Here is a 21,990-nt window from a genome sequence, read left to right as displayed (position 1 = left end):
GCTCATCATGATTACTGACAAGATTCCCATCCTTCGCCTCCATGAAATTGCTCAGCACAGCACTCTTACTATACCACCCTTCTCTGACCTTCCTGCCCATTCTAGCCCAGGAAACTGTCTTGAAAATGTATTTAAAGGACAATCTCTCACCTAATCAAGTGGGTGTCTCCAACAAGGAGTTGGCTGTCTGGATGGCTTAAATTAATTACATTTGCCTGCCCACTGTCTTGTCTGAGAGGTGCCTGTTTCTGTAGAGGAGCAGAGGGGAGCAATGAAGAGCAAAATTATCATGGAAATGTAAGCCCTTCATTGGCACCTAGAGCTGTCACCCCAGTCCCTTGATGAGTGTTGGCTCCATGATCACAAACACACAACTGTTTTATCAATTACTGCTTTTCATAATACAAGACTGAGAAATGAAGACCAGAGAACTGACTGTCATGGCATGCACAAAGAATCAGTATGAAAAACAGAGTGGAGCCAAAGTACAGTAAATGGACACCTAGAAAAAGATACAGAATGCAGAGAACAGAGGAAGAAGAAAGGGAGAGACAGCCAACACCCTCATCCTGTGCAGCCTTTGAAACAAACACTGCCGAACAAGAAGTCAAATACCTTCCTTTACATTTATTTCCTGGAGAATTTGATTCTTTGTATTTAAGATTCACGAAAACTGCTGAAAACATGAATGTTTCAAGATTCTTTAGCAGAATACCTATATTGTTTATCTTTCTATGGTGTCATCCAGGAAGATCCTAAATATGGACAAAAAGTTATTGTTGATGTTACCTCCAAAAACTTGGACCAAATCTTTCTGTTTACTGCCATTGTGTCTGTTTGGGTTTTCCCCAAGTTTCAAATATGCTAATTATATTCCAGACAACATCTAAAATTAGGCAAAAGAAGTGGGATCATTCCATACCTTAGCAACTGATAGATGGTTTTGGTTTGACAATTAACTATTGCACTCAAATCCTCATACCAGCATTACTCAAAGACAATGCTAATTAATTGCCATGTATTTCATCACGTCCAGACAGAAGGAATTCACCAACCAGACAGACTCTACAGGGCTTGTTTTTCGTGTGCACTTTCAAGATTTGATGTGGTGTAAATGTTACTTTTGACTGTCCTTATTTTTGTGTCTCTAGTGGGACTGAAAGTATGGCATTGGCAGTGATAATGTCATGACCCTATAAGCACACTGCTTGTCCTACTACTTTTTTTCAAGTAGTGGACACAACTTTAAGTGACTTCCATGGAGACAAGGCATCCAAAAATCTGGAAACAGAACCATATCATTTGTAGCCCTGAAAATCTCAGAGAGCTTCATATTTGCAGGGTCAGATTGCCCCTTGTTTAAATCAAAATATTAAGCTTAACTTTGCCTAGTATCCATCCCATTCTGGTGGTACAGTCAAATAAGGCAAGCAGCTTGTCAAGGGAAGGCTGCCATCCTGTTGGCAAAAGGAAAACACCTTTGGAGCACCAAGCACAATGGATTATGAACAGGGAAATGAAGTTCAGCTAGAAGTCAGTGACTAGTGGTGACTGGGGCTGGTCGTGAGACTGACAGAGTTTAGCACCCTCATAATTCACCTAGACAATGGTGCTGAGCATGGCCTCAGCAAAACTAGGAGTAGTGATTGATACACAAGGCTGTTGTGCTGACATTCAGAGGGATGCTGAGAGAAATGCTGGAGAAATGGGCTAACAGGAACGTCCTCAAATTCAACAAGGAGAAGTGGAAAGTCCTGCACCTGAGGAAGCGCAACCCCTTGCAGTGCAGGGGTAAAGGCCAACCATCCATAAAGAAGCTTTCCAGAAAAGGACCTGGGTGTCCTGATGGACACCAAGTTGAACATGAACCAGCAGTGTCATCTTGCAGCAGAGAAGGACAACAGTGCCTTGTGCTGCAGTAAACAATGCCAGCAGGTCAAAGGAGGGTGATCCTTTCTTCAACTCAAAGTGCCCAGTGAGGGCACTTGTGGATGCTGTGTCTGTTGCTGGACTCCCCAGTGCAAGAAGGATATGGAGTTTCTGGAAAGAGTGCAGCAAATGGCCATGAAGATGTTTAAGGGACTGGAGCATCTTCTGTAAGAGGAGGGGCTGAGAGAGCTGGAACTGTTCAGATCAATGTGTACAGATACCTGACCTGGGAGTGGACAAAAGAAGATGGAGAGAGACTCTTTTCACTGGTGTCCAGTGACAGGACAGGAGTCAAGGTCACCAGCTGCATTGTAGGAAATTCTATTTGAGCACATGAAAAATACCAAGAATAAAACCTTTTTGTACTGTGAAAACAAGTTGGCAGGAGAGGTTGTTGGGGGTCCTCATGCTTGGAGACAGTGAAAATTTGACGTGATACAGCATGAACAACCTGCTCTAGTTTATCCCACTTAGAGCAGGGGTGAGTTTGGACAATATGATCTCCAGAGGCCCTTTATATCCTCAGCAATGCTATGATTCTGTGAAGAAACTAACAAGGTTGATGCACACTGAAAGCTGTTAACTTTTTGTTAACTATTTATTTTGTGGGTAGTGTAGCCAGGTAAGTTACAGGATCATTTTGAAGAAAGCAATAAAATCAGCTCTGAGCAACCAGACAGACAAAAACGCTAAGTATGCCCATGAATCTTACACCCAATATTTTAATCTCTGATTTTGATCTATTGGCTAGAGGGCATGTAAACAAAAAGAAAATTGATTTCTTGTTTTGCTCTATGAGTTTTTTTTGCTAACAAAAAGCTGTGAGTAAACTGGACACAGGGGTCTAGTCGATAGTGAATTCTTAATGCTTATTGTGATCCTGATTTGCCTGTAGATATACCTATAGGTTTGGAATAATCATTGCCATGTAAGTGCAGAATTTATTGGAATGTTGGCCTAATCCACATATAGGTTCCAGGCAGCGCTGTGATTTTTTGGGGGTTAATGATAAGAAGGATAACTTCACGGTATGATGCTATTTGGCTGGCACTGGAGAGCCTGAAGGGGCAAATACTTGTCTTGCTGCCAACTCCTCTGGTTCTGCATCCTGTTTGTTTCACTGAGCCTTTTATAACATCTTGATGACTGATTGTAAACAGCATTATCTGCCTGTGCCCTGGTGATTCTGGCACACTCTGTAATAGATATCTTTCCTATGGCATTTAAAAGCATAGATCCTCAGAATCCCATGGCTCTGGCAAAACAATGTCCTCTTTTTACAGCAGACAAATACAGTATACACGCTACTTAACCACAAATCCGTCTTAGGAGCAAAATGGTGCCATCAGTGTTAATGAACGGCATTGTTTCCTCCTTTGCTGCAGTGAGATTTAATGGGAAAGAGAGAAAATGCCTACATCTTCCCCGGACGGATCATTCTTGCTGTCTGGCATTTTAGCCTGCAAAGAATGCCCCTCGCCATCGGCACAGCCCGAACAAAGGCTGCCAGGTGTCGGCGGGAGGAGGCAGCCGCTGGCCGGGGCTGACAGCGGGCACGTAGCGGGGACGAGGAATGCTGTGTACGTGTGGTGGCCGAGGGGCAGGGACAGCCAGCCGCGCCTTTTGAGCCCTGCCAACAGGAGCTGGGTGTCACCGCATTCCAGCGCAAGCCCTGCCCTCACCTGCCTGCGTGTCCCTGAGCCTCAGCACACCAAGGACAGAGGTGCTGAACTGGCCCAGCAGGCGAATGGCTGGGAATGGCTGTGGTAGGTGGCAACGTCGTGAAGATAAATCCGAGGTATTCGGAAATGCCGTTGTATCAAGCGGTTTCAGCAATTTGAGCTGTCAAAGCGTCGCTGAAGTGCACTAAGGACAGAGCCAGACAGACCCTCGGTTTTCAGCTCCTGAAGCTGAAAATGCAGGAGCATCAGCAAGCACCGCTGTGTATTAAATTTAAGGATGCTGCTTATAAATTGCATCATAAGAGAAGAAGGAAAAAAAAAACAAAACAAACAAAACAATGGGAATGGATGTTCCTAAGATATATGTGTAACCAAAAGCAGCCACAAGAGTCCCCAGTGGCTAGTTAGTGGCTGGACTGATTATTTTGCCTGCTGTAAGCATTAACATGAAGAAGCTGGAAGCCAACAGACTGTAGGGAATAAGGAAGGAGAAAAGAAAGAAACCTGGTCAGAATGAATGATCCTTTTCTCTAAAGGCCAGAATTGTGAGTTTAAGGACAGGGATTGACAGTCCCTCATCCAGCGATAAAGCCCAAACAACCAGATTACTGTAAAACAGCCTGAAAAACGCAGCTTCCCTATATTAGCCAGCTTTGACTGGGAAAGATGGTCTCCTGAGGCAGCCTCTGCTCAGAGGAGGGGGCTGAGAGGCCAGAGGAAATGACCTATGACTACACTGAGTTCCTTTGTTAAAACATAGACTGTAGCCATCTGTTGTTTTGCCTCAACTTGCCCTCAAAGCTAGGTCTTCCTCCTCAAAAAATATCTAGTTTGATTTTAAGCAATTTGTCCTACAGTAGAGGATTAATAAGCACAAATCATCAATAGTCACTAAAATATCTGGGATGTTTTAGCCTCATTACTACCCTCAGCACCCTTCCCCAGTTGTAAGGGGACTTGTTACAGCTGGTGCCCTGTAAGGGTAACATTTTTTCAGTGCAGGGTCTTCCCCTCAATTGTTGTCCCAAATATCCTTGCATGGTAATAAGAAACATGTTTGTTTTGCAAAGAGGTAATACATCATAAAGCAATGGAAAATTCCCTTCAACAGGATTGGGAAAATTTTCAGCCTCAACTATTCTCCCAGGTACTGATGGGCTTTCAACACCTTGAACAGCTGTACCTTGTATTTTGCTAGCATCTGTCATCAGTATTATCTGGCAGTAGCATTCAAAACCACTCTTTTTTTAACCCCAAAATGAAGTAGGCTGTTATTTTGGCTCTAGAATTACAGCCCAAGGTTTGCCCAGATTTTCCTGATGTTGAAGATGAGTTGACTACAATGACATTTAATAAGAACTGGAAGCTAAAGTGGCTTGGATCATGCTTCTTGCACTCTTTTGAAGGTCAGTTTGAAGTCTGATTGAATTGAAGGACAGATTGACAGCATTTTTATGTGTTTCAGAATTTAACTAGGTATTAAAATGTATTTGGTTAATTTGTTGCAAGATAAGCATGATGAGTAAATAGTAACACTCAACACTTCATATTATTTCTTCTGTTTTCAATATGTACAAGAAAAGTAGCAAAGTGAAATAGTGATTTGTGGCCTTCCAGCATGAGGGGGCTTTTCTGTTTACTTGGTCCTTTAGTGTCCCAGTGTGTTTATTGTACAGAGCCAGATATTGTTTGTCAAGACTCTATATTGTTCTCACAATCCAATGCACAAAACCAGAGCATGATGCTCAGCCATTGTGTCTAATATTACAGCACAACATGTTAAACACTGCAAGTAAATGATTCCAAGCTGTACCAATGCTGTGTCTGCATTGTTTACTCTACAGTAAGTGCCCTCTGCTTGCAGCTCATGTCAGGGGCACAGAGTGCTGGCGTGAGTCAACAGAAGATGCTCTGAAGGGTGTCATCAAAGGATGGGTGTACAATGAGAAAGGGAGCAGTCAGAAATGGAGTCCTGTCCTGGGCAAGCACAAGAAATCTATTGGCTTTTTCAGCAAGGTGGCAGCTAAAAAAAGCTCTGTAGGCTTTCCAGCAGCTACAAGGAGATTAGAGAATGGGATCTGGGAGCCAGGTTCTTCTCAGATACTAGCTCCATCTCTGGAACAAAACTAAGAAGTGAATTCAGAGGGGGGTTTTTATTATTATTTTGTTTTTCACCAGTCTCAGTACTTCCAAGCTGATGTTGACAGTACTCTGTAAACCATGCATTTTTAAGGAGGAAAACATACTTGGCTGACCTAATACCATCACCAGAATTAGCTGGTTCCTAACAAGAAATACAGATCAAAACCTGCACATAAAAGTAAAAAAAATAAAAGATTTTTGGAGCAGGAGTGGGAAGTATTTACCTCACTGACAGTTTGGGGGCACTCTCACCCATCATAGTCCGTGTTAAAACACAAGGAGAGAAAACAAAGCCAGTCTGCAGAGCCCCAGGTGGGTGCTGGCTTCACAAAGAGGGGGGTGCCTGTCAGCTGCACAGCGAGGCTGATGGCACTGAAGAATTTGCCGTAGAGATGAAGCAAAAAACTGTATTTTTGCTGCACAGTGAGCTGAACATGGGTGGTGCATCTGCCAGGGACAATCCTTCCCACCTGGGGGATTTGCACAGGGTTGCTCAGTAATTCCCAGCGCAGCATATTGAAAAGCAGCAATAGCTGTCACAGAACCATTCTTCTCTTAACCCTGCTGTTCATTGTCAGTTCAGATTTATTAGAAGCTTTTTCCCCCTACGGTATTTAAAAATTAAACTGGAACTGTCCTGTAATCCTCTGTCTGCCAAGAGAGAGTAGCACCTAATCCAGCAGCTATATCACAGTCATTGCCAGTGCTGGTCCTGAAGGTCTGCAGCCAGTTCCTCCATTTCCCTGAACCCCTGGTGATCACTGAACGGAGTAAACCCAGCAAGGACAGGGCTCCAAGATGCCCTGGAGAAAACAGATCACATCTAAAACCAACACCTACATCTCCAGACAGTTCTCCCGAACACCACAAGGTTCAGTGGTGCAGCTCTGCCACTCCTGATCCTCTGCTGCACATGGCTCCCCATCCCATCCCATCCCATCCCATCCCATCCCATCCCATCCCATCCCATCCCATCCCATCCCATCCCATCCCATCCCATCCCATCCCATCCCATCCCATCCCATCCCATCCCATCCCATCCCATCCCATCCCATCCCATCCCATCCCATCCCATCCCATCCCATCCCAACCCATCCCATCCATCCCATCCCATCCCATCCCATCCCATCCCATCCCATCCCATCCCATCCCATCCCATCCCATCCCATCCCATCCCATCCCATCCCATCCCATCCCATCCCATCCCATCCCATCCCATCCCATCCCATCCCATCCCATCCCATCCCAGGCACCTCTGCGAGGCTCTCCCACCCGTGTGTGCCCCCAGAGGTACCACCAGCATCCCCAGAAACAGGGTGTCTGGCAGCCATGCAGACAGCACACTTGTTTTTCTCCTTGATCAAAACAACTTCAAACAGGGAACTTCAGAGAGTCAAAAAGTCTAGCTAGCACATATGCTGTGCTGTGGGAGCCTTTGATTATCCAGCAGATATTTTTAGAGCCCTTTGCAAATGAGCTGTGGCTCCATTTGTGTGGCGTACGGCGACAGCTCTGCCAGAAACAGGCTGTGTGCCGCCGCAGAGCTGGCACTGCCCAGACACCTGCCTCTGCCCTGATTTAAACATCTTGGGGGGCACCTGTTTAAAGCCATGCACATGCTCAGCTGCCTGTGCTTTTCCCCTCAGGAGAGTAAGACAAGGAAGACAGGCCCCAGGAAGCGCTGCAAAGCCCCTCTGGTTATGCCTGCAAGCTCTTGGCGTCATAGGCTCTACACCTCCTGCTTCCAGGAAGAAACATGTTCAGGTTTTTTGGTAAATGAAGTTTCTAGCACCAGCTGCTAACAACAGTCGTCTCCACGGAGCATATCCAGGACACCAGCAGAGATGGGGAAGTGTGTGTCAGGCTTTAATGCTATGACAACCACTGCCGAGGAATTTTTCAATTTCCTTTTCACTCATATTGACATGAGAATCACTGGTCCTAAAAGTAAAGGCCACCTTTCGCCCTAGATCAGATGAATTTTGTGCAAGCTTCCATTCCTGATAAAAGCTCAGATAGCGCACTTTGCATGAAGGGATCTTGCTTTTAAGTTCTTGGTTTGAAATTACCAGCAAGGAGGCAGATCACTGCCAAGGGTGACTAACGAGAGTCCACAGCACAGAACTGCCTGTAGGAAATGGATCACAATGCAGCAGTGCATTTCACAAGCAGTTCTGGCTTTTTACACGTGGCTGAGCTGCTGAAAGTGAAACATTGCCCTGCCTTCATGCTGTCAATTGAGTAGCAAAGGCAAAAACCCCAGAGATGAGGTTTTCACTGCTGACTGACAGGTGCCCAGGAAGCCAAACTGAAGCTAAGCCCTGACAACCACCAAGATTTTGCTGGGCTTGCTTACTGCTCCAAAATAAGCAACTTTAAATCACTACAGTGAAAGTTGCCAGAAAATGACAAACTGTGTCTGATATGTGGTCTGCTCAAGGAAGTGGACTTTGAGGAATTCACTAAAACAGCCTTTCGTATTGGACCTTTTGGATGACTAATTTGGGGCTACTTTCACTTCTCACCCTGGAAACTGCCACTCACTTCCAGCCCTGGTGGCTACACTCCGTTAAAATTTGGAGGCATTCATTCTGAACCCAAAATTTCTGCCCAGCCCTTCACCTGTGAGGATTGATGGGTCTACATGCATGCTTCCCCTGGGGCAATTGGAAAACCAGGATTCCTTCAGACCCGATTAAAGAGCCAGTCCTGTTGATGCTTCCATCCCTAGAAACTGAAGCTCAGTATCAACACTCACAGTATGCAGTTCCACACCCAGGATCCACACTGTCAGCTGCACAGCTTGCTTCTTGTTTTCTGCTTCCCTCCACTGCCACATGGACACATTTACAGCTGAGTGAGCAACTGTTTGTGCTGGAAGGGCTTTGTTTTCTGCCTGTGTTTCTCTCTGGCTGTAGCTGTCACCCAGGGATGGACTAAACTTTGCAAGGTTGTTCCTGCTTGCACTGCCAGGCAAACCTGAGCCTCAGTGAAGAAAGGATGATCCATAGTTCCTGTGGTGCCTTTGCTGCGAGGTGTATCCACAGCAGCAGCCAGACTCAGCCTGTGGAGGCAATGCTTTCAGCTGTTTGGTCAGCAAACAACCCACAGCCCAGGGCTAATCCGTGGACACATGTACTTATTTCAGATGTTTGCTCTCTTGCCCACAATGATTTAGCAGATATAAGACCCTCCATGTACAAAAATACTCTTAACACATTGAACTGTTTTAAAAGTTGCACCTTGGGTTACTTAACTGCAAGCCCAGTGCCAAAAAAGAAGACTGAAGTCAGCCTGTTCTTTTAAGGAAAGAAAAAGCCCAGCTTTCCCTGGATTTAGAGCATTTAGAGCTCAGGAAAAGTCTCTCCATCCTTCAGACCAAACCAGGCACATATGTAAAGCTTTGTCAGTCCACATTACAAGCCCAGCCTACCACAGCAAAGCTAACGATAATGTCACTGTACCTGACTAGAACGGGAACGCAGAGCCTCAAGGGCACCCACTCTGCATCCCTACCCAAAAATAGCATGTGCTGAATAGCTGCCAGTGCTGACCCAGAGCAGCCCTGGGCTGCTGGGAGGTGCCAGCTCCTGGGCTGCCTGCTGCAGCCTTGGCAGGGGATAACCCAGCTCCTGGGAAAAGCGGGCAGCTCCAGCACAGGACACGCTGGACCTGCTTGCCAAGGGGAGGACTTCAAGAGGCTGCAGTGACACTCACTATGTCAGGGAGCCAGTCACTCAGGAGGGAGAACTACCAGCACCTCAGGGGGCTGCAACTAACCCTTCTGGATTAATCAGCACTGAATTTACTCTTCATAGTCCTGGGCTGAGGGAAAAGAAAGTGCATCAGCTTAGATAGACATCTGTCATCTGGCAATATGACATTAACCTCCAAGAACAATTTAAAGAATTAACAACCCAACTTGATAAATTTAAATGCTTTTTTTTTTTTATTAACAATCATTTTACATTACAAGGATAATATGACAAAAGGAAAGTTCTCGTGTACATACTATGATATATCAACATAGCTCTATTCGTATCCAGTGTCCTAGGTCCTTTCACACAGGTACTATAAAGCATAGTCTGTAAAGTAATAACATTTTAATGTCTCCAAAAGAGTGATATTAACATATTAATACATATATAGTAATAGACGTCTAGATATTTTTCCTCTCATTTCATATGTGTGTGTGATGGGTGAGTGGGTGGGTGAGACATTGCTTGAAACAGTTCAGCAGGGCTGTGCTTGGATGTGGATACGGAGAGGTTAGAGACAAACCCTCGTTTTCTGGAAGTAGAAATGCATTTTTGCTAACTGTCAGGTGAGTCTATGAGGATGCCACGACTGGCAGAAAACTCCGTAGCCCTCCTGTAGCATTTGGGACATTACAGCATATGAGACATGGTTCCCCCGCGCGGCCCAGCGAGCTTATTCGACATGAGGTGCAGTGCATGGGAGCCCCTCGCCGGGCGGCAGCACCACCAGCAGGGCGGGTGGGAGGCGAGGCCGCGGGCTGGGCTCACGCGGGTGTCAGTGGCATCGGAAGGAGGGGGCTGGAGCGAGAAAACTGTCTCTGAGGTTTGTGAGGAACAGGTGCCGAGAGCTCCCCGCCGGTGCTGCGCGGCTGAGGGGCTGCGGCAGAGCGGGGAGCCGCCGCCGGGCAGGGGCGGCTGAGGTGGATTACCAGTTGTGTGGAGGAGAGAGGCCTGGGAGAGGGCACTGAGGTGTGTGACAGGGCTCGGGGGCAGCTTGCACAGCGTCTGCTCATGCAATACCAGTGTAAGGAGCATTCGGATGTCGGAATTACAACTCACCCTCCTCCCGACCAAAGCCAACAAATAAAACAAACGGCAAGGAGTGCATTGGTTGCCAGGCGTGGCGCGGAGCTGCAAAGGCAAACCTCCATGCTTTCCCACCAACCCCTGGGGGGAGCAGCTTGCTGACTGACCACCTGCTGCCAGGCCGGCCAGAGGCACCTCTCGGGTTCCCTCAGGTGCCAGCCAAAGGCTTCAGGATACAGCAGGGCCAGTGTCCTACGAGTGGCTGTGTGAGGGGAGGGATGGAGGGATGAGACAGCTGTCCATCCCACAGGCATCAGCAGATAATCAGGGAGGGTTGATTCACTGCCCAGATCCACCCCCATCCCAGCACAGAAATGCTGGTCATGGGAAAGCAGGTGTCTCTGCACGGGCAGGGTAAGAGGGCTGCACCCTTTGGTGCTTCAGCCTGGCAAGGTCTGAACGCTGTGTGCTGGGGCCCAAAGGCACACATGCAGCACCGACCATGTCTTCCATACAATCACATCATTCCATTTCCTCCAGAAAGCCTCCCTGGAACCCTGGCCAGGCAGGCTGCTCACGGGCTGAGGAGCGGCTGCGAGACCTGAGGGAGCAGAGTGGCTCCTGCAGCAGACAGCGTCCAGCCTGACCCAACAGAGCTGAATGCGCCTTCCCAATTGGGATTACGCACTCTCATCGCCCCGACTTCACAGTTCCTTCTCATTTGCACTGTTCCAGCTCCATTCAGTATCCCTGCCAACTGCAGCTGTGTGGCCGTAACCCTTTCTCCACTCAAAACCGCCTTGGCCCTCCTGCTGCCTTCATCCCAGCGCCACGGCTGTGTCGCTGACTGATGCCCGCAAGCGCACCCACGCTCTCGCTGGTGCCACGTGAACGCTGGCCAGCGCAGGGTCTCCCTGGCAGTGTGCCGGTGACTGCTGAGGAGTGCCAGGTGGAACAGCAAAAAGCCATGCTTCCACAGCACCGATGCCAGCAGTTGCCGACCACACCCATGCAGAACACAAAAGTGCATATGAGGGTGGGATATGTGTCTGTCCAAGTGTGAACACACGGGACCTCAGCAAGAGGCTTCCTCAGGAGAAGGACACTCAAGCATTTTCCCCTACCAAGACATTCCACTATTAAACAAAGCTTATTTATCACTTGGTTAACATGCCAGCAAGGAAACCCCTTGCCCTAAACACAGCCAAGCCCCTCTCCATAGAGTGCTATACATGTAAATGTAGGCCTCAGTGTATGGCTAAAACCATCCCAAAGTCCAAAGTCTTCAGTGTTATATGCCTTGTGCTAAAACACAGGGCCAGCCTTACACAAGGGTGGTTGAGTCTATCTCTATATTATATCTTTATATCTATCGAAAACATAGAAATATATAAATATATAGGATTTCATTTATAGATATATAAGCATGTGATTTTAATCTTTTGTACTGTGTGTATATGTACTGGGATGTGCGTATATACAATATATAGACCATATGCATATGTACTGTATACATACACTAGCTTACATGCACACACATCATACGTGTCTCCAAGGGAGACAGGAATTGCATAGGCATTACTGCATTGGATACAATGGCTGGGGGATTAACGTACCATTTCTCTGCTTTTAATACCTCTTTTGACAGGGCTGAGAGGGGAATCTGCAAAAGCAGAGGCTGTTGCTGCTTATTTGCAAGCCAGCTGTCTGGGCACTGGTCAAACAAACAGCAATCCTCATGAGATAAGAAAGGAGGAGGACTCCAAAGACCCCGCGGGCCATCTGGTTGAGATTGTGCTGTGAGAAAGAGATGGACCGAGCCTGAATCATGTCTGAACAGTCATACCAGCAAAAGCGTGACCAGCACGGGGCACACTGCTGCAGTTGGCTCAAGACCCAAGGCAGACACCACATGAGGACGCTGCCCACCGTGTCCCCTGGCAGCCCCTGTAACTTCCGTGTGCTTTTGCTGGTATGGGAAGAGCTTTGGTCTCTTGTGAGGATTATCCCTGCTGAGGTTGGCCTCGTGGCTGGAGGGCCCGGACCCCTGTGGACACGGGTGAGCCCTGCAGAAGGACACGTCTAAATGTGCTTCACAGATTTCTGCTTCACAGCAGGGTAAAAGAGGCAAGGAGCCTGAGCAAAAAGTGGGGAAGGGAAATTGGCAACCAAAAGTCCCACGGGCTAGAAATACAAACCCAAGGGTCTGGAGGAGTGTGCATTATTCACAGTCAGATGCCATAGCTAAGATGCAGGGGAAGGAGACAATAAAGAGCTCATTCAAGAAAAACTGATCCCTCTGTCTTTGCAGCCTAACCAGTTCAAGATGCTGTGAGCAACACGTTCAAAACAAGTCCTCTTGCTCTCTCAGCACAGCAGGAAAGGCATTGATTAAACCCGATGCACAGCAATCTTGGAGCCATGGAGGCCTCCCTCAGCACCCTGCTAAGCCCTCCCCATGCCTGCTGCTGCTCCCTCCTGGCCTCACTGCCACAAGCCTGGGCCCAGACAAACAGAAATGCACCTGCTTCTGGGGAAGGCTCAGGAGCCCTGGGAAGCCAGGGGTGCTTTGCATTGATTTTCCTCCCTCCTCCCTGTCTTGTCTATGCTGGCAGTCATGTTTCCATCCACAGACTATCCACGAAAACAAGAGCTACAGATCTGAGATAGGCAGGTTAACCTGGAGGGAAAGCTTGCAAAGCACCTGCATTACCCTAGGAAAAAGGCCAGGTTTATTTTCTGACGTGCAGGTAACAGGGAATTGTGTTGGAGAAGCTGGTATGGGCTGAGCCAGGCCAGCTGCTCTGCCAAGCTCTTGTTTATCCCCATCACCAATGTAAGGGGTCTCTGACCTTTCCCATTACAGGTATCCACAACATCCAGTGGCAGAGAATCACTGTTTGCAAGCAAAGTTATTTGCTAAAGGAACAAGTGCTCTGCTTGCGTCAGCTGGCAGAGAAAATCACCACATGCTGAACATTTCACTGCACCATTAGAAGTAAGAGCTGCCAGTGAAAGGTGTCACTGAGGAAAGCAGGTTTTGCAAGTGAACCAAAAGGAAGGAGTGACAAATTGGAAGAGTAATTTCTGAACAGGCCTCTGGCAACTCTTACCTTGCCATTTTATCTGCAGTGGCAAAAGTTAGGAGGCTTAGATCAGGAGTTGTAAACAGGCCTCCTGGGCTGCTCAGCACAAGCCCTGGCCAAGCATTCCTCTCTCCAAAGGTGTCTGGAGACTGTCCCCAAATGTTCCTTCCCTCCATGTGGGCCAGGCACTTTGATTGGCCTCTGTGCCAAGGAGCTTTTGCTGCTGCAAACAGAAAGGCAGGTGATTTTTCCTCTCCACCCACGAAGAGCTATGGATTTCTATGGAGTCTATGATCTATGTTCACCTTGCCCATCTCCAGTCAGAAAGTAATGGAGCAGCAGTTTTTATCTTTTTATACCTCCTCAGGTTTTAAAAAGGAAGGGAGCCTGCCATCTCCCTGGCAGGCAGCAGCTCCAGAGCTTTGTGGCAGCACCCTGAGCAGAGCCAATTCACCATGCCTGGAGAGCTATGAGCACCTCGTGTAGAGAAGTCCCTACTTTACAAAGTAAAGCAAACAACCACCCAAGGCTGCACGGCTGGCAGAGGGTTTCCAGCTTAACTTTTACTCCTCTGGAGGAATGGATCAATTTGATCACATCGTTTATAAGGAAATGCAGGAAAACATGAAAACAAAACCATTTTTCATGCTCACTAGGTGTGTCATATCAATGCCTCTGTGTTGCAACTGTGTGATGCCCTGACCTAGCTGGTGACATTTCCATGAGGAGCACAAGGAAGAGCACCCAGCGCCTGCACCCCTGGTGGCAGTTTGGCAACAGATGGGTGCCTCTGGTGCAGGTGCCCTCTCCTGCCCGAGCCAGCCTCAGGCTGCACGTGCTGTCAGAGGTAGGGCAAGGGGTAAGTGCTACAGAGGCTGCTGACCAGCCCTCGCTGCTACATTCACAGGGTCCATTCTGCGCTGCTTGGACCACCTGAAAGGCCCCGTTTTACAGCAAAGGGGTGGCGTCAGGACACAAGGACAGGCCACCACTCATGCTCTGGGTGGGCTCAGTCCCTCCTCAGTCCCACAGGGACAGAGGCAAACACTTCCAAAACCCTGACCAACACCAGACTAGCTGTTCCTGTGGGGTCTGAAAGCTGAACCAGCCCATAGTGGCTGGGCTGCACACCTCTGCCAGTGCTGGCTGTGAAGTTCTGCTGAAGGCAAAGGGATTAGCAGGAGGTGAGTGAGACCTAGGTAGAAGTGTGTGTTTTCCCGGGGAAGACAGTGTGTGAACCCTGGCAGTGAAAGTGACTCAGAGAGAGATCGGTTCCAAACATGCTACATCTCCATTGAAAACAAACAAAAAAGTTTAAAAAATAAAATAATATTATATATATATATATATATATTTATATAAATGAAAAGCTATCAACTAGCAGCAATGGTTCTAGAGATATCTTAGCACCAAGACCAAGGGCAGGGGGGTAATAGGAGAAAGGAAAGGTTCAGTGTTGCTGATACCACCATCATGTTTCCAAACAACACAGCTTGGCACAAAGCTCATCCCTCTAGGAAATGAGAACATGTTGGCTTGGACATCTTTTGGACAACATGTCTCACTCCCACGATGGTCTGGTCAGGTTGGTGCTGTCCATGCCACATCAGCAGGGCAAGGCACTAGCATCTGTGGAGTTTTTGCACCTTTTTTGTTTGTCTGGTGTTTTGGTTTTTTTTGGTTGGTTGGGGTTTTTTTGTGGATTTTTTTTTTCTCTTTTCTAACCTGAAGTGATATTGTGTGGATGCCTGGAGATTGTTTACTTTAAAAGAATAAAACAAAGAAGAGCCCCAAGCCCACAAAACAATCTCTTTGTGATGGAAGGTGCAAGTCCCCCTATTCACATTTCAGCTGGACACGGCATTCCTTCAAGAAAGGAAGAAATATTTTGCAGGAAGAAGCAGAGCATCCCTTCTTCCTGCTGTCATCAGTCTGCTGTGCTGTGGAACATGTTACCTTGGTCACAAGAGAGTAAGTGAACCTTTGTAGGACATCACACATGAATATAATCCAAGATAATCTTGCATTGATAGCTCCTGCCACCAAACTGCAGCAGGTTTTTCTTTCAGTCATTCCAAACAAAACAAAACAAAACAAAACAAAAACCCCACAACAATCTAGGATTATAAAGACATAGTATAAATAATGTAAATTAGAATATAATTTTTTAAGCCTTTGAATCTCTGCCAAGAGGTGGCTCTCGATTCATTGGCTGTCTAGCTTCCACAGCAGCCCTGGTTTTGAATGAATAGTTGTATATATATATATATATTTATCTCATACAATATAAAAATATAAATGCAAAAATTTCCCCCTGCCTTCTCTATTTTACTATTTTATAGTCTGCACATGACATCATGTTATAACATACGTATGATAGACTGGTACTGCGGTTATCATAAAAGGAGCTGAAAGCCAAGTATTACTCTACAGCCCAAAGGTAGGGAGAACTGAGAAAGGGGTATCACAGTTTAGTGGAGGCATTGGTTTCTAAATCAGAATGAAAACCCAAAATCATGTCCCCAGCTCTTCTCTCCTGTCAGTAATCTTTTGAGTGAAGAAAGCTTCTACTCAACTGAAGAGAACTGGGTTGAGCTGGGGGCGACATAAACACACGGATACTTTGTCAGAAATCAGAAATCTGATGGTTGCCAACAAAAGGCTCAAATGGCTCAATAACTGGGCTGAACAATTGAAAGAGAGGCAGAGATTGAGGGGAAAACAAACAAACAAACAAACAAGCAACCCCAAAATGAAACAAAACAAAACAGAAAACAACCCAGCAAACTGACAACACACATACAAAGGAAACTGCTGGGAGGATGAGGCTGACAAAGACCCGTTGTCTAGCTTATAGGTTGTTAGGTTTGAACATGTAGAGTATGGCCCCAGCACATGCTTCTAAAGAATGAAATGTTGCCACCTACATTGCAGCTGCCATGGTTGGAGACACCAGTAAATGTCTAAACATTGTCTCAATCTTTAAAATTCTGCTTAGCTTCTATCAGACGCACATCGTCTTAACTTTTAAATTTTCAGTGTGGGTTTTTCCTTAATATAGATAATATATATATTTTATATAATATATCAAAGTTTAGAGTATAGATTAAAAAAATTATCTGATCTGAGGCATTCCTTCCTAAATATCAGGGTAAAACTCAGAGCCATGGTCCATGGTCTGCAACATCGGCTTCTGCTCAAGAGATGACATCCTGCTCAGCATTTCGGCCGAGAGCGCGTAACTATTGCCTGACTTCTCCTCGAACCAGCTATCGAGTGCCCTTTTGCAATCAAAGTTGGCAATGGGCGGCCCATTGACAGCAATCGTCAACAGGTCACTCAGCTGCTCCAGCGTGAGCCGAGAGCGGTTGTTCTTGCGCACTCTCTGCAGGGCGGTGCGCCCCTTCTCACAGCAGGCCGAAGAGGTGGGAAGGACTTTGAGGATCTGAACTATTTTATTTAGGAGGGGAAATCTCTGTTTGTATTTACAAATGTGACTGAGCAAGTCTTTAAAACCATTTTTGGTATAATAATCCACCTTGAGTTCTCGCCACTCCATCAGCAGACTCCCTCGGGTGTCCATCCCCTCTCTGCAAACCTCTCTGGAAAACGATGGGACTGTCTCCAGGTGTTCAAATATTTGTACCATATCCTCCTTCCCATAGCTCATGAGCTCATCAGTGCTTCTGGGCCAAGCTGCAAGATCAAATACCTGACAGGCCTTCACAAATGTCCGGCTGCGGGAATCGAACCTTTGGGCTAGGATCACCTGGGTCTTCTGGCAGATCTTTTCTCTGATCGACTGGAATTTGGCTTCAGCCACCCGTAGGTTTTTCACAGCAATGCCATTAAAGCTTTCACGGAAGTTTTCCTCAAACTCCTGCAAGTACTCCCCAGGGGAGTCTGCTAGCCGGCTGATCTCCTGGATGGCCTCCTCTATTTTATCGTCCACCTGCGACACAAGAAGGTACTCCCCTTGGAAGACGTAGGCAAGGCGCGAAAGCACAGCAATCACATCCAGCAGGAAGTAGATGAGTTTAATTGACTGGTAGTCCATCAGGAACTGCAGGAGGGCCAAGGCAATGGCAGAAGCATCTGCCCTTTGGGTCTGGCCACTGACATCTTTGAGATGGGCCACAACCTCAAGATAATCCTTGATGAGAGCATTGAGCACGTTCTGCTCCCCAATGATCCACTTCACTGCTCGAATGTCCCCCAGGAACTCGGTCTCCTCACACAGAGTGGCAGCAGTGACCCTTAACTCGCACATGAGTCGGGGAGAATAACGATAGAAACTGAGCAGTTGCTTCAAATTGTTTTCTAGCTCCTCCAGACATGGTAATTCCTTCCCACTAATGGCATCCAAAATTTCCAAGTGGGGCCTATGCACCATAAAGGGAAGGCAGAGAAGCCAGGGCAAGGTCTTTCTGATTGTCATAAACAAGTTGGCTCTCAGGCTGGCGGTAATGTTAGCACCATCAACTCCCAAGCCAATAGTTGGCTTCTCATCCTGCAATCGTATTCCCAGGCTGGAAAAAGCCCGGTCCAATGCTTGGAGGTAACTGTCTGTTGTAGAAAAGCCGAGTTCCTGAAGAGACAGGAATTCAGTTGCTGGAGGCCCATCGCTGCTCGTGTACTGCACGTAGACGGCAACTGTATCTGCAAGCAAGTCGTCGCTCTGCCCATCCAGAATGATGCTGAGGAAGGGAGACTGCCGGATGCGCTCAACCAGGTCCTCTCGGAGCGCCCGGGCAATATGGTGAATTAAGATCTGGCAGTCTCCCTCATTCATGTACTGATCCACCACCTTGAGTTCACACTTTCTCAGTAGTTCTGCCAGAGGCCGAAAGTCGTAGTAGGGCCTGCCCTCCAGGGCCAGGTGGTAGGCTGTATTGAAGAGCAGGGTCATATTTCTGCACATCTCTTCTGTCTTCTCTGGGTGCATCCTGAGCTTGTAAAGCTGCAGGCACTTCTTGTGGAGGTTGCTCTGGCTGTGAAGCTTTATCGTGTGTATCTTGAACTGCTTAGAGCCAATGATGAAGGCTGAAGTCCGAGAAGATTGCACTGTGTACTGCCTACAGACGTGGCACCACATCTCATTCAGTGTCGGGGAGTACCGCAGAAACCAAAACTTTTTAAGCCACTCTTGCTTGAACCGCCGTATCCTCCGGCCTGTCGCAGAAGACATCTTGGAAGGCTCATCTGTAGCAGCAATCATGTCATTGGAAACTGATTCATCAGCAGAATCCACCTCTTGGTCATCGTCCTCCATGATGGTGGGAACTGAGATGATGCTTTCTGAAGCTGTAAGAAAAAAATAAAAATAGGAAAAAAATATGGTATTTACAAAGCTGCTGAGCTAGAGAAGCATCCTACTGGTGACAGTAGAGCACTGCCCAAAGAGCTGGCCACAACCTCTCTTCTCCTTCCCATCATGCATTATGGATAGAATTTGAATCACAACTTTGAAAGGGAAAGAAATCAGTATTTCTGCATAAGAACTTTGTCTCCAGCATGCCACAATGAACAGCAAAAAAGGACACTGCATCCTGGCCACTTGAACAATATACTGTGTGACCCAAATATTCCTTTACTGAAGGCTCTTGGCTGCTTGACAGCATATTCCTGGAGGAAATGAAATGTATCTTCAGAAAGGGACACGAGGTTGTGTTAAGGCAGTGGAGGAAACAGAGAGAGATTTCCAACAAGGGACACAGCAGGACATAATTTCATACACAAAGAGAGCACATTTCAGCATTACCACAGAGTCATTCATACTTTCTTGGTAGCATGTGAGGCATTGTGGAGGGGCTTCCGCTGAAAGAGAATGCATCAAAAATACAGCAAACAAACTGTCTGCAATGGAATGTCTTTTTTATTGGCAGTGCATTATCAATTACAATGGCAACAAATAGAGCAAATTGTCATACAGAGTCTTTCCCAGACAGTGTTTTCCACTGTACCCACAGCATCAGCTCTTGGCCCACCCAGTCACAAAACCTGACAAAGAACCTTCCATGGAACAACAGGTTCACCTGAATACTCAGAGCAAAATGCTTTAGATGGGTACACAGCACACAGGCACCTCACTACTCTCCTTAGGCAGGGTTTGGAGAATGCTCTAACTCGGCAAGGCTTACCTGTGGGGTCTGAGAACTCTTGGAGCTCGGGTACCTGGGGCGGTAACACGGGTGCCTCAGGTAACTTCCCAGATCTCAGCATGTCTAACTCAGCCTGCAGCTCCCGGATTTTCTTCTTCAGCCGGATACAGTTGGGGCAGAAGGACGTGGTGGGAATTTCATGGGAGTTGCCTTGTGCAGAGGCCAGTGACAACTCTGTTGGGCTGTCTGCTTTAAGTGACAGGTGCTCTTCTTCCTCATCTTCAAGGATGCTCATCTCCTTGGCTGAGATGAAAGAGGAACTGTGAGGGACCTTCCATTCCCTCTCGCTTTGATTTCTGCTGAGGTTCAGGGAGCCGTGTTGCATGGCACTGCCACACTGCTCAAAGATGTCTTCAGCCTGGTATTTAGATGCTCTTCTGAGGGAAAGTGGTGTACTTGTTGCTAACTGTGTCTCTTCAAACTTGGCAGATTCCAAAGAAGCCTCCAGGACATCTTTGAAGATGAGGTCAATTTTTTTTTTCTTTGTTTGGGGGTGGGATTCCCCCTCGTCACAGCTGCGCTTGTAGGGGCTCTTCCCCTGCTTTAAGGTAGTGAATTGGAGTGCTCCCCTTGCATCCTCTTGACTTTCTACATTCTTTTCTGACTTTTCGTTCTGTAATGTTTTGTCTCCTAGAATGGAAAATGAGGGGTGGGGATTATCACTGGGAACCGAGCAACATCCCTCAATCTAAAACTCAAACAAAAAAGAACAAAAAGGCAGACTGAATCCCTGCAGGTCTGCATGTTATGTTACAAGCCAGGGAACTGACACAACTCAGTGGAAACCGAGGCTTGCAAGAGGAGAAGCCCCGCTAATGGGCATGTCTGCAAAAACAGAGACAGTCCTGGGTAACCACAGCAGAGTAGAACCCACACACTTCAAAGAGAAGAGAAGCTACAGGCAGCTTGTTTAACCTAAAGGTATAACCAACCTGTGTTGGAAGAGGACTATGTGGTAAATGACTGATCATGGTGGAAACTATACCCAGAGCCTAAGTGTCATTTTGGCTGTCTGGAAGTCCTGTGCCTGTTTTGACTTGGTAAAAGGTATCAAGTGTACAGCAGTGCAGCGAGAGATTTACACCATTTCATGACAACCCCAGTGTCTGTGCACACCATGGCACAAAGTCTGCAAGCCCCTTTACTCTCGTTCAGTCTGGAGGCTGCTCCAGAAATGCAAAGGTAAAGGAGTAAAAACAACTTGCACACTTAAAACCTAAGGTACACATTGTCAACTGAGCTACCATGGGTGAATGCCCTCCAAGGATGGGACATCTAGCTTGTCCTGGTGGAGTCTGAGAGCATGACCATTCAGTAATCGAAAAAAAAAAAATTAAAAGCAACCTCATACAAATTATTAATTGCTTAAAATAAAGGGAATAGCCAGATTTCCTTACCTGGAAATTCAAAAGACGATAGGTTTGGCTCAATTTCCATCACTCTTCTATCTTGTAAATAACTTCAAGCATTGATGGCTTCCCAAACAAGACGCTGCTTTATGCTGATTTTTGGTTTTGTTTGCTTAAAGCGTATTCATGCTTTCAAAAGAGTTATGGAGCAAAAGCTACCATTCCCTCTCTAAGGAGAGCAATGCTAAGAATGCAGAAAAGATGCAAGACTCGAAACAGTTAGAGTAAGGCACTGTAAAAAGGACTGGCCTGAATGGATGGGATTTTGCACTGGGTTTGGATGCTGGCTGGGAAACCCAGCCACTTATTTAGTGAATCCATAACAACAGATCTCATTTTCAACACATTGATGAGAATTTCTATGGACAAAGCTTTCAGCCTCTCTCTTAGTATTTCCCCTGTTACGGACCACAGCAACTACTGTGAGCAGTAGGGATTTAGAGAACCACTTCTTCCTTCTCGGTGATTTTTCCCCCAACCAGCTGGGTGCTTCAGCCCTATGGAAAAGCTAGAAATCACAAGACGATCCCTCATAATATTGGTCTCAACTCCAATGATGAGGCGGGTCAGAAACTATCAACAGAAACAAAACCCAGGAACAATGTTATTTTTCTGTGAGTTCGTTAAGTGTGCCACTTCATTTGACAGACTCATCTGCAGGGAACTGAAATCTTTTAAATAGAAGATGACTCAACAGATTTTTCTTTTTTTGTGCTGCTTCCTGACCACTTCCCAGTGCCCTCCCAGCTGAGGCTTCGATGTCTCTGGCAAGTCTAGCAATGGCCCAGGTGAGGCTC

At 46.8% G+C, this 21,990-nt stretch overlaps 1 protein-coding gene across 3 annotated transcripts in view; it reads right to left on the bottom strand.

Moving 5' to 3' along the window:
- Positions 1-9,675: 9,675 nt before the first annotated feature.
- Positions 9,676-21,990, bottom strand: part of PRDM11 (PR/SET domain 11) — a 49,398-nt gene continuing 37,083 nt past the window's right edge. The window contains exons 7-8 of one of the 3 annotated variants that reach the window (XM_058830155.1): positions 19,764-20,414; positions 9,676-18,927 (exon numbers count right to left, since the gene is read on the bottom strand). In XM_058830155.1, coding sequence (XP_058686138.1) covers positions 16,763-18,927; positions 19,764-20,414 — 2,816 coding nt within the window. In that variant the 3' untranslated portion in view covers positions 9,676-16,762. The remainder of the gene's footprint in view (positions 18,928-19,763; positions 20,415-21,990) is intronic. The other 2 variants (XM_058830145.1, XM_058830163.1) reach the window with 2 other exon arrangements.

This window comes from Poecile atricapillus, chromosome 1 (assembly GCF_030490865.1).
Source record: "Poecile atricapillus isolate bPoeAtr1 chromosome 1, bPoeAtr1.hap1, whole genome shotgun sequence".
Taxonomy (NCBI): domain Eukaryota; kingdom Metazoa; phylum Chordata; class Aves; order Passeriformes; family Paridae; genus Poecile; species Poecile atricapillus.
The sequence above is the reverse complement of the archived record's forward strand: the minus strand, read 5'-3'. Positions and strand labels throughout refer to the sequence as shown.